This window comes from Triticum aestivum, chromosome 2A (genome assembly GCF_018294505.1).
Source record: "Triticum aestivum cultivar Chinese Spring chromosome 2A, IWGSC CS RefSeq v2.1, whole genome shotgun sequence".
Taxonomy (NCBI): domain Eukaryota; kingdom Viridiplantae; phylum Streptophyta; class Magnoliopsida; order Poales; family Poaceae; genus Triticum; species Triticum aestivum.
Window position 1 is genome coordinate 718125404 of NC_057797.1, and position 13285 is coordinate 718138688.

At 48.0% G+C, this 13285-nt stretch overlaps 1 protein-coding gene across 1 annotated transcript; it reads right to left on the reverse strand.

Moving 5' to 3' along the window:
- Positions 1-1941: 1941 nt before the first annotated feature.
- LOC123186164 (uncharacterized) lies at positions 1942-4390 on the reverse strand. Its single transcript, XM_044597950.1, has 5 exons — positions 3247-4390; positions 3013-3136; positions 2682-2866; positions 2410-2588; positions 1942-2321 (listed from the first exon to the last, which is right to left on the reverse strand). The coding sequence occupies exons 1-5, from the start codon at positions 4223-4225 to the stop codon at positions 2085-2087; spliced, it is 1704 nt and encodes a 567-aa protein (XP_044453885.1). The 5' UTR covers positions 4226-4390; the 3' UTR covers positions 1942-2084.
- Between the last annotated feature and the right edge of the window lie 8895 nt (positions 4391-13285).

Sequence of the window (13285 nt, forward strand, 5' to 3'; positions counted from 1 at the left end):
ACAGAGCAGTGTGCTCTGCTCTTACGCGAGGGGGTATATATAGGCACCTCATTGGTCCCGGTTGGTGGCATGAACCGGGACTAAAGGGGAGCCTTTGGTCCCGGTTCAAGCCACCAACCGGGACCAATGGTGGTGGGCCAGGAGCGAGGCCCATTGGTTCCGGTTCGTCCCACCAACCGGGACCAAAAGGTCCAGATGAACCGGGATCAATGGCCCACGTGGCCCGGCCGGCCCCCTGGGCTTACGAACCGGGTCCAATGCCCTCATTGGTCCCGGTTCTGGACTGAACCGGGACTAATGGGCTGACCCGGCCTGGACCAAAGCCCTGTTTTCTACTAGTGTCCAGTTTTTCATCCATCATGAGGCTGACCTTTCTTTCCTTCTCGTACATGCATCAAGGATGTACTAAAAAAATATACACGCATCAAGGATCAAGTCCAACATCGATCCATTGTGAGCATGTTAGAATGTACGTGTCTTACGTCCGCATGCGTGCCGGTTGGTGCACAAATATTCAAATACTGTATATACATGGAGTGTGAATATTTGAAACTTGATTTAAAGATCATGATTTATTATCCCGTTGCAACTCACGAGCTTTTTTGCTAGTATTACCAAAATTTGTGTGTACCCCCAAGAGCTGTTAGTGGTCTCGGTGTTAGAAACATACAAGAAGAAAACTTTTGCCTCGTGTTGCAGTTTTCTTATAAGTTCCTTCATACTACAACCCTACCATATAGAGATTGGATACTACACCACTCTTCCCTACACATTGGGCTAGGCCAGAATAGCTCTTTCCTAGCAAAAACCATCCACAAACACATTCACAGCCCGAGAGAAATCTCCCTATGCTCTGTTGGGAACGGTGAGGCCATTTTCTTCTATCATCACAGATGGCTCAAACCAGAGCTACCTGCAGTAGTATTTCATTCTCTATACTCCCACCATAGTACAACAAATGCATTGGTCACCAATGTACTGCAAGCAAGTGTGGAATTGAGGCTTCGTAATCATCTTGCCAGCCGCCTCTCGTGGTTCGCTAGTTTGAATTCGTTGTTGCGGGTTGTGTCACTTATGGGGGTGTTGAATTCCTTAAAACTACTCAATGGGGAAGTTGTCACAACAAGATGGGCATATGCGACTCTCTCTTCCGACATACCTGACGTGGGGCTGCTTGCAATCTGGGAGTCATGGGTGCCCAACAAACCCAAGGTCTTTGGTTGGATGGTGCACCTTGATCGGTTAAACACTCGGGCAACCTACACCACAAGACTAGTAAACAAGACTAAATTTTCCCATGATGCTTCCACCCCTCTAAAGAACGTCAACACCCGTTCTTTACATGCCCTGTTGCACGGCATGTCTGACAAGTATTAGAATCGTACCAAGGTTGAACCTGACCAACGACATGTGGTCACCAACAACACCTCCCACGCGCCTCTCACAATCAATGTGTTCACCCTACTTACAACCCTCTTGAATATTTGGGCACACAATTAAATGGTGTTCAGTGGGGTAGAATCGACTAACTTTGACACTGTGCTCAATAATTGACGAGCTCATCTCCTTGTCACATAGATTAAGAACCTCTTAGCTCGGCCATCACGTCAGGTTTGCGGCGTGATCATCTCTCCTCTCAAGGCTATGACGATGTATATGGACGTTGCAACACCCCGTTGAAATATATTCAGGTGGGGAGCCTTTTCCCTCTAGTGACCATTTAAAAAAAAACTAATATACGAGTTGAATCGAACATCTTCAACGTCAATGCATAGCCTATATGACAACAGTTCGACTCTACAAGGATACTTCAACTTGTGTGTCAAAGACTACAACCACAACATATGTTTATCATATTGTTAATTAATAAAGCATGTTTATTACATACAAGTAAAAAGTGTTACTACGACTATTACATAAATAAATAGAACACACCGTGAATACACATATGTTTAGTACATAAATATGTTTATCATTACGTCCACAACAACGACATACATGTTCATTACATAAATATAAATAGAACACACCATGAATACATAGAAGTAAAAAGTGTTCCTATGATTATCACATATACTATGATCTTACGACACGGCAGCACCAGCGGCGCCGCTGCCACCGGCCTGATCGTCATTTCCGCGGGGAGGGACGCGGTGGCAGTTCTTGGTTACCCTCTGCATCAGCTCCTTAAGAGTATCGTACAGTTGTCTTTTCTCCATCACAAAGCCATCCACCTCCCTCCTGATCTTGGACAGTTCACTCCCCACACGCTTGGCTGAGTCCTTCTCGAATCTCTTGATCTTATGGTTGAGTTCTCTTAGCTGCACCAAAATCCCAAATGACACATGAAAATGTAGTCCCAAGTGACACATGAAAATGCAGTCCCAAATGACAAATTAACTTAATTACCCTGCTAAATAGAACTTTGCGACTATTACTGTCTGGAGCTCTTTGGTTGCGGACGCTCCTGACCTCGGAGGCCAGCGATCCCAGCTCCCTCACGGCCATGTCCGCGGCGTCGCGAAGGTACCGCCGCGTCTCCTTTTCCTCTTGCTCGGTCGGCGGCGGCGGCGGCCGGGGAGGCGCAGCTGCAGGAAACGTAGAGTAGTGTCACCAACACAATTGTACGTACAAAGATGAATGAAATTACTGAAGATTCACGGAGGTGGTAGAGAATGTACGCCGCCGCGTGCCCCTCTCTGGCGCCCAGGGCGAGCCGGCGTCCCCCGGAGGAGCGCGGATCATGGTAGAGCTGGCGGCGCCGCTGCCGCTGATGACGTCCTCCAGCGGACCGGTTTTGTTCCTCATCTTGAGGATGCAGGACTCGACATACTCAGGCGCCGACTCGGGCGTCAGGTCACGCAGGCTGAATCAAAGAGAAGAAACAGAACGAAAATGTAGTGAAAGTTAGCGGGCAGTAGATATTTAAACATTTCAATACATGGGAATTACTATATGGGACACACGCAACATTATGTATCGCACGCATAAAAAAGTGCTCCAGTCACTTACCACCTGTAAATTCGTTGGGTGCCAGAATTTGGGCCTTGGGTGGCCGTGCCTTTGAGTTCGAGGATAATGTGCGTGTATGTTCCGTCCGTCGCACGGTGCACCGACAAGGTCACCGGGCCTAACGCTGCACAAAAATCACAGGAACAAACTCCTCAGGATGATCATGCATGCATGGCGATCGATTGCATATAGGAGTAGTTTTAAATGGGGTTTCGATGCATGCTAGTTGCTTACCGCTGTGGTTCCTGACCTCTCTGACGACATAGCAGTGTTCGCACGATTCTTGCTCTGGCTGCGCTGGTGCCACCGCCGGAGGCGTCGCCGGCGTCTCTGGGGCCGGGATGCTGGCGGCGCCACTGGGACCCGAATCGTCGCCTGGCTGCGGCGCAGGGGCGAAGAACAGGCCCTCTCCACCTTCCTGTGATGGCTTCGGTATTTGGTCGTTGTGGAGGCCAGACTCCAACACCAGAGGCTCCGGGTGCGGGATGCTGGCGGCGCCACCATGGCCAGGGAGGTGCACTTCTTCGTCTTCCACGTAGAGGTCAGTGAGACCCAAATCGGCCATTATCTGCTGGTATTCGAGTGTGGACATCACCTCCGGCGTCGGCTCGCTTAGGCCTTGCATCTGCTGGTGTTGGATTTGCATCGTGGCCGGCGAGTCGACTAGCATCTGCTGGTGATGGAGTGGCATCGCCGACGACGACTCGCCCATCATGTGCTGGTGCTGGCCAACATGGAGTGGCACCGCTGCCGGCGATTCGCCAGGTTGATGCTGGAGTGGCATCGCCGGCGCTGGTTGAGGGTACCGAGAGTATACCATGGAAGGCGCTTGCTGGGGTTCGAATGCCATCGCCGGCGCCGGTTGAGGGTACTGCAAGCGTACCATGGAAGGCTCCTGTTGATGTCCCATCGGCATCGGCGGCGCCGGTTGAGGCTGCTGCACGTGGACCAGGGGAGGCGCCTGATGGCGATCGAGTTGCATTGCCGACGCCGATGACAAGTGGGCCATCATCCGCTGATCAGAGACGACGTGCTGTGCGTCCGCGGCCGCTATGGCAACCGGATAGGCCGGCTGGGCGCCGTCGTGAGCCGACTGAACCTGTTGCTGCTGCTGGCGCTCAGCGGGCACGGCCGTGTCCCCTCGGGCGAAGCGGAGGAGCTCGTCATCGCTGTCGGAGTCGTAGAGGAAGCGCCAGGAGCCCTCGCCTTCCATGGCAACTCGGGTCGCCGGAGTGGTGGAGGAAGACGTGCGTGCGTGCGTGCGTCCGTCCACGGAAGTTGCCGACGGGACGGTAGTGTCGTGGGTAAGTGCAGTGTGCGTCGCAGTGCGCGGAGGGGTGTATATGCGGCGCGAAGGGGCGGCGCGCGGCGGTTCTAGGAATTGGGACGTGACGGTTGGACCGAACGCGGCGGTTCGCGGCCGCACGTACGCCCGCGTTTTGCCCGACGTGCTGGCGGTTGGAAGAGAGGGCGAGAAGACGGCATCTTTTTCCCCAGAGAAACCGCAGTTTTAGAGGCCCGTACGCATGTACAGTTGCAGAGTAGCAGAAGCATGCGCACACGTGGTGATTATGCGGACAATTCCCTTGTTTTATCACCCCAAAAAAAACTCCCTTGTTTTATCTTCGGTTGCATCTATTTCGAAAAAGGGTTTCCCGCTTTATATAAAAAGCAATCATCATCGAACCAACCGATACAAAACACCCAACAGCTCAACAGACCACACATGCACCCAAGACAAGATACAAGAAGACGAAGAAGCTTCATGACCCCCAAAAAAAAACTCCAAGCAAACTAACGGAATGAAGCCGCTTGACGTCTCCGGAGTCCTCCACCGTAAGCGAGTCACAGCGAAGTTAAGAAGCCATGCACGACGAACCGCAAGCTCCAAGGAAGTGCCTTCAGGAAGGACACGACACCGGAGTGCCGCCACCGCCCGCTCTAGGGATCAAGGTTTCCCCAGAGCAACAAGGAGGACGAAGAGGAACCGCAACGATGCCTTCAAGAAGGAGACGACGCCCATAGGCGCCACCGCCATTGGCCTGGCAGGGCTAAAGAGGGTTTTCACCCGGGCAAGCCCTCTTCACCTCCCGGGCGGAATACAATAGGCCACAAGGATGCCCGCCGTACCACCCCCGGCCGTCGCACGCTGGCCGCCACGCCGCCCACACGCCTATGGCAACCAGCCACTACCCGAGCTGCGAGCCCTGCCAACGGGCACTGCCACTCCCACCACCAAGGTCGCCGCCTCAATATCCATGCCCCTAACTCCATCCCCGTCCCATGCTTGAACAACGACGACCAAAGGAACGGGCAGAAAGGAACATCCTTCTCCACCCCTAGATGGCTCCCAGGTCCATGCCCACCCCCCAGCCGGCCAGATTTGGCCGCCACCGCCCCACCTTGCCACACATGGGGAGAAGGTGAGCTCCCCGGCAGCGCACCACCACCAGAAGGGAGGCAAGGTTGACTCTGAGGCCCTCCCGATGACGAATCAAGCCCTCAACGATGGCCGGAAGCTGGGAAAGGTCTCGATCTACACTAGGGTCTGGAGGAGAAGGCCTCAATCTACACTTCCACCAAGAGAAATTTGATCCCCCCCCCACTAATCCCTTGCGGATCTTGTTAATCTTGGGTGTTTTGGAATCCTAGACGAAAGAGGTCACATCGGATCCACATTCCATTGTGGTGAAGCTTCATGGTGGTGTTGAGAGCCTCCAATTAAGTTGTGGAGAGAGCCCCAACCTATTTTGTAAAGGTTCGATTGCCACCTTCAAGGGCACCACTAGTGGATTCGTGACATCTTGCATTGTGCGAGGGCGTGAGGAGAATACAGTAGCCCTAGTGGATTTTCTTGGGGAGTATTGTGCTACCTGTTGGGGAACGTAGTAATTTCAAAAAAGTTCCTACGCACACGCAAGATCATGGTGATGCATAGCAACGAGGGGAGAGTGTGATCTACGTACCTCGTAGATCGACAACGGAAGCGTTTGGTTGATGTAGTCGTACGTCTCCACGGCCCGACCGATCAAGCACCGAAACTACGGCACCTCCGAGTTCTAGCACGCGTTCAGCTCGATGACGATCCCCGGACTCCGATCCAGCAAAGTGTCGGGGAAGAGTTTCGTCAGCACGACGGCGTGGTGACGATCTTGATGCACTACTGTCGCAGGGCTTCGCCTAAGCACCGCTACAATATTATCGAGGACTATCATGGCAGGGGGCGCCGCACACGGCTAAGAATAAGATCACGTGGATCAACTTGTGTCTCTGGGGTACCCCTGCCTCCGTATATAAAGGACTAAAGGGGGGTGCGGCCGGCCTAGGAGAGGCGCGCCAGGAGAGTCCTACTCCCTCTGGGAGTAGGATTCCCCCCAATCCTAGTTGGAATAGGATTCGCGGAGGGGGGAAGAGAGAGAGGGTGGCCGGCCCCCTCTCCTTGTCCTATTCGGACCAAGGGAAGGGAGGGGCGCGCGGCCCACTTTGGTCAGCCCCTTCTCTTTTCCACTAAGTCCCACTATGGCCCATATAGCTCCCGGGGGGTTCCGGTAACCTCCCGGTACTCCGGTAAAATCCCGATTTCACCCGGAACACTTCCGATATCCAAATATAGGCTTCCAATATATCAATCTTTATGTCTCGACCATTTCGAGACTCCTCGTCATGTCCGTGATCACATCCGGGACTCCGAACAACCTTCGGTACATCAAAATGCATAAACTCATAATATAACTGTCATCGTAACCTTAAGCGTGCGGACCCTACGGGTTCGAGAACAATGTAGACATGACCGAGACATGTCTCCGGTCAATAACCAATAGCGGAACCTGGATGCTCATATTGGCTCCTACATATTCTACGAAGATCTTTATCGGTCAGACTGCATAACAACATATGTTGTTCCCTTTGTCATCGGTATGTTACTTACCTGAGATTCGATCGTCGGTATCTCAATACCTAGTTCAATCTCGTTACCGGTAAATCTCTTTACTCGTTCTGTAATACATCATCCCGCAACTAACTCATTAGTTGCAATGCTTGCAAGGCTTAAGTGATGTGCATTACCGAGAGGGCCCAGAGATACCTCTCCGACAATCGGAGTGACAAATCCTAATCTCGAAATACGCCAACCCAACATGTACCTTTGGAGACAGCTGTAGAGCCCCTTTATAATCACCCAGTTACGTTGTGACGTTTGGTAGCACACAAAGTATTCCTCCGGCAAACGGGAGTTGCATAATCTCATAGTCATAGGAACATGTATAAGTCATGAAGAAAGAAATAGCAACATACTAAACGATCGGGTGCTAAGCTAATGGAATGGGTCATGTCAATCAGATCATTCACTTAATGATGTGATCCCGTTAATCAAATAACAACTCATTGTTCATGGTTAGGAAACATAACCATCTTTGATTAACGAGCTAGTCAAGTAGAGGCATACTAGTGACACTTTGTTTGTCTATGTATTCACACATGTATTATGTTTCCGGTTAATACAATTCTAGCATGAATAATAAACATTTATCATGATATAAGGAAATAAATAATAACTTTATTATTGCCTCTAGGGCATATTTCCTTCAGTCTCCCACTTGCACTAGAGTCAATAATCTAGATTACACAGTAATGATTCTAACACCCATGGAGCCTTGGTGCTGATCATGTTTTGCTCATGGAAGAGGCTTAGTCAACGGGTCTGCAACATTCAGATCCGTATGTATCTTGCAAATCTCTATGTCTCCCACCTGGACTAGATCCCGGATGGAATTGAAGCGTCTCTTGATGTGCTTGGTTCTCTTGTGAAATCTGGATTCCTTTGCCAAGGCAATTGCACCAGTATTGTCACAAAAGATTTTCATTGGACCCGATGCACTAGGTATGACACCTAGATCGGATATGAACTCCTTCATCCAGACTCCTTCATTTGCTGCTTCCGAAGCAGCTATGTACTCCGCTTCACATGTAGATCCCGCTACAACGCTTTGTTTAGAACTGCACCAACTGACAGCTCCACCGTTTAATGTAAACACGTATCCGGTTTGCGATTTAGAATCGTCCGGATCAGTGTCAAAGCTTGCATCAACGTAACCTTTTACGATGAGCTCTTTGTCACCTCCATATATGAGAAACATATCCTTAGTCCTTTTCAGGTATTTCAGGATGTTCTTGACCGCTGTCCAGTGATCCACTCCTGGATTACTTTGGTACCTCCCTGCTAGACTTATAGCAAGGCACACATCAGGTCTGGTACACAGCATTGCATACATGATAGAGCCTATGGCTGAAGCATAGGGAACATCTTTCATGTTCTCTCTATCTTCTGCAGTGGTCGGGCATTGAGTCTTACTCAACTTCACACCTTGTAACACAGGCAAGAACCCTTTCTTTGCTTGATCCATTTTGAACTTCTTCAAAACTTTGTCAAGGTATGTGCTTTGTGAAAGTCCAATTAAGCGTCTTGATCTATCTCTATAGATCTTAAGGCCTAATATGTAAGCAGCTTCACCGAGGTCTTTCATTGAAAAACTCTTATTCAAGTATCCCTTTATGCTATCCAGATATTCTATATCATTCCCAATTAGTAATATGTCATCTACATATAATATCAGAAATTCTATAGAGCTCCCACTCACTTTCTTGTAAATACAGGCTTCTCCAAAAGTCTGTATAAAACCAAATTCTTTGATCACACTATCAAAGCGTTTATTCCAACTCCGAGAGGCTTGCACCAGTCCATAAATGGATCGCTGGAGCTTGCACACTTTGTTAGCTCCCTTTGGATCGACAAAACCTTCTGGTTGCATCATATACAACTCTTCTTCCAGAAATCCATTCAGGAATGTAGTTTTGACATCCATCTGCCAAATTACATAATCATAAAATGCGGCAATTGCTAACATGATTCGGACAGACTTAAGCATCGCTACGGGTGAGAAGGTCTCATCGTAGTCAATCCCTTGAACTTGTCGAAAACCTTTTGCGACAAGTCGAGCTTTGTAGACAGTAATATTACCGTCAACGTCAGTCTTCTTCTTCAAGATCCATTTATTCTCAATTGCTTGCCGATCATCGGCAAGTCAACCAAAGTCCACACTTTGTTCTCATACATGGATCCCATCTCAGATTTCATGGCTTCAAGCCATTTTGCGGAATCTGGGCTCACCATCGCTTCTTCATAGTTCGTAGGTTCATCATGATCTAGTAGCATGACTTGCAGAACAGGATTACCGTACCACTCTGGTGCGGATCTTACTCTGTTTGATCTACGAGGTTCAGTAGTATCTTGTTCTGAAGTTTCATGATCATCATCATTAGCTTCCTCACTCACTGGTGTAGGTGTCACAGAAACGGTTTTCTGTGATGCACTACTTTCCAAGAAGGGAGCAGGTACAGTTACCTCGTCAAGTTCTACTTTCCTCCCACTCACTTCTTTCGAGAGAAACTCCTTCTCCAGAAAGTTTCCGAATTTAGCAACAAAAGTCTTGCCTTTGGATCTGTGATAGAAGGTGTATCCAATAGTTTCCTTTGGATATCCTATGAAGACACATTTCTCCGATTTGGGTTCGAGCTTATCAGGTTGGAGCTTTTTCACATAAGCATCGCAGCCCCAAACTTTTAGAAACAACAACTTTGGTTTCTTTCCAAACCACAGTTCATAAGGCGGCGTCTCAACGGATTTTGATGGTGCCCTATTTAACGTGAATGCGGCCGTCTCTAGAGCATATCCCCAAAACGATAGCGGTAAATCAGTAAGAGACATCATAGATCGCACCATATCTAGTAAAGTACAATTATGACGTTCGGACACACCATTACGCTGTGGTGTTCCGGGTGGCGTGAGTTGCGAAACTATTCCATAATTTTTCAAATGTACACCAAACTCGTAACTCAAATATTCTCCTCCACGATCAGATCGTAGAAACTTTATTTTCTTGTTACGATGATTTTCAACTTCACTCTGAAATTCTTTGAACTTTTCAAACGTTTCAGACTTATGTTTCATTAAGTAGATATACCCATATCTGCTTAAGTCATCTGTGAAGGTGAGAAAATAACGATATCCGCCACGAGCCTCAATATTCATCGGACCACATACATCTGTATGTATAATTTCCAACAAATCTGTTGCTCTCTCCATAGTACCGGAGAACGGTGTTTTTGTCATCTTGCCCATGAGGCACGGTTCGCAAGTACCTAGTGATTCATAATCAAGTGGTTCTAAAAGTCCATCAGTATGGAGTTTCTTCATGCGCTTTACACCGATATGACCTAAACGGCAGAGCCACAAATATGTTGCACTATCATTATCAACTCTGCATCTTTTGGTTTCAACATTATGAATATGTGTGTTACTACTATCGAGATTCAATAAGAATAGACCACTCTTCAAGGGTGCACGACCATAAAAGATATTACTCATATAAATAGAACAACCATTATTCTCTGATTTAAATGAATAACCGTCTCGCATCAAACAAGATCCAGATATAATGTTCATGCTTAACGCTGGCACCAAATAACAATTATTTAGGTCTAATATTAATCCCGAAGGTAGATGTAGAGGTAGCGTGCCGACTGCGATCACATCGACTTTGGAACCGTTTCCCACGCGCATCGTCACCTCGTGCTTAGCCAATCTTCGCTTAATCTGTAGTCCCTATTTCGAGTTGCAAATATTAGCAACAGAACCAGTATCAAATACCCAGGTGCTACTGCGAGCATTAGTAAGGTACACATCAATAACATGTATATCACATATACCTTTGTTCACCTTGCCATCCTTCTTATCCGCCAAATACTTGGGGCAGTTCCGCTTCCAGTGACCAGTCTGCTTGCAGTAGAAGCACTCAGTTTCAGGCTTAGGTCCAGGTTTGGGTTTCTTCTCTTGAGTAGCAACTTGCTTGCTGTTCTTTTTGAAGTTTCCCTTCTTCTTCCCTTTGCCCTTTTTCTTGAAACTAGTGGTCTTGTTGACCATCAACACTTGATGCTCCTTCTTGATTTCTACCTCCGCAGCTTTCAGCATCACGAAGAGCTCGGGAATAGTCTTATTCATCCCTTGCATATTATAGTTCATCACGAAGCTCTTGTAGCTTGGTGGCAGTGATTGGAGAATTCTGTCAATGACGCAATCATCCGGAAGATTAACTCCCAATTGAATCAAGTGATTATTATACCCAGACATTTTGAGTATATGCTCACTAACAGAACTGTTCTCCTCCATCTTACAGCTATAGAACTTATTGGAGACTTCATATCTCTCAATCCGGGCATTTTCTTGAAATATTAACTTCAACTCCTGGAACATCTCATATGCTCCATGACGTTCAAAACGTCGTTGAAATCCCGATTCTAAGCCGTAAAGCATGGCACACTGAACTATTGAGTAGTCATCAGCTTTTCTCTGCCAGACGTTCATAACATCCGGCGTTGCTCCAGCAGCAGGCCTGGCACCCATCAGTGCTTCCAGGACATAATTCTTCTGTGCAGCAATGAGGATAATCCTCAAGTTACGGACCCAGTCCGTGTAATTGCTACCATCATCTTTCAACTTTGCTTTCTCAAGGAACGCATTAAAATTCAACGGAACAACAACACGAGCCATCTATCTACAATCAAGCATAAACAAGCAAGATAATTATCAGGTACTAAGTTTCATGATAAATTTAAGTTCAGTTAATTTACTTAAAGAACTCCCACTTAGATAGACATCCCTCTAATCCTCTAAGTGATTACGTGATCCAAATCAACTAAACCATGTCCGATCATCACGTGAGTGGAGTAGTTTCATTGGTGAACATCACTATGTTGATCATATCTACTATATGATTCACGCTCGACCTTTCGGTCTCCGTGTTCCGAAGCCATATCTGTATATGCTTGGCTCGTCAAGTATAACCTGAGTATTCCGCGTGTGCAACTGTTTTGCACCCGTTGTATTTGAACGTAGAGCCTATCACACCCGATCATCACGTGGTGTCTCAGCACGAAGAACTTTCGCAACGGTGCATACTCAGGGAGAACACTTCTTGATAATTAGTGAGAGATCATCTTATAATGCTACCGTCAATCAAAGAAAGATAAGATGCATAAAAGATAAACATCACATGCAATCAATTTAAGTGATATGATATGGTCATCATCATCTTGTGCTTGTGATCTCCATCTCCGAAGCACCGTCGTGATCACCATCGTCACCGGCGTGATACCTTGATCTCCATCGTAGCATCGTTGTCGTCTCGCCAAGCTTGTGCTTCCACGACTATCGCTACCGCTTAGTGATAAAGTAAAGCATTACATCGCGATTGCATTGCATACGATAAAGCGACAACCATATGGCTCCTGCCAGTTGCCGATAACTCGGTTACAAGACATGCTCATCTCATACAATAAAATTCAGCATCATGTCTTGACCATATCACATGACAACATGCCCTGCAAAAACAAGTTAGACGTCCTCTACTTTGTTGTTGCAAGTTTTACGTGGCTGCTACGGGCTTAAGCAAGAACTAATCTTACCTACGCATCAAAACCACAACGATAGTTTGTCAAGTTGGTGCTGTTTTAACCTTCGCAAGGACCGGGCGTAGCCACACTTGGTTCAACTAAAGTTGGAGAAACTGTCACCCGCAAGCCACCTCTGTGCAAAGCACGTCGGGAGAACCGGTCTCGCGTAAGCGTACGCGTAACGTCGGTCTAGGCCGCTTCGTCCAACAATACCGCCGAACCAAAGTATGGCATGCTGGTAAGCAGTATGACTTATATCGCCCACAACTCACTTGTGTTCTACTCGTGCATATAACATCAACATATAAAACCTAGGCTCGGATGCCACTGTTGGGGAACGTAGTAATTTCAAAAAAATTCCTACGCACACGCAAGATCATGGTGATGCATAGCAACGAGGGGAGAGTGTGATCTACGTACCTCGTAGATCGACAACGGAAGCATTTGGTTGATATAGTCGTACGTCTCCACGGCCCGACCGATCAAGCACCGAAACTACGGCACCTCCGAGTTCTAGCACACGTTCAGCTCGATGACGATCCCCGGACTCCGATCCAGCAAAGTGTCGGGGAAGAGTTCCGTCAGCACGACGGCGTGGTGATGATCTTGATGCACTACTGTCGCAGGGCGTCGCCTAAGCACCGCTACAATATTATCGAGGACTATCGTGGCAGGGGGCGCCGCACACGGCTAAGAATAAGATCACGTGGATAAACTTGTGTCTCTGGGGTGCCCCTGCCTCCGTATATAAAGGACTAAAGGGGGG

Excerpts from the sequence above, each read along its gene's own strand:
- LOC123186164 (XM_044597950.1), bottom strand. The coding sequence starts at position 4,225 with ATGGAAGGCGAGGGCTCCTGGCGCTTCCTCTACGACTCCGACAGCGAT. Across the intron at positions 2,867-3,012 it reads ACCCAACGAATTTACAGGTG|CCTGCGTGACCTGACGCCCG; the intron begins GTAAGTGACTGG and ends TCTTTGATTCAG. Across the intron at positions 2,322-2,409 it reads GCAAAGTTCTATTTAGCAGG|CTAAGAGAACTCAACCATAA; the intron begins GTAATTAAGTTA and ends ATTTTGGTGCAG.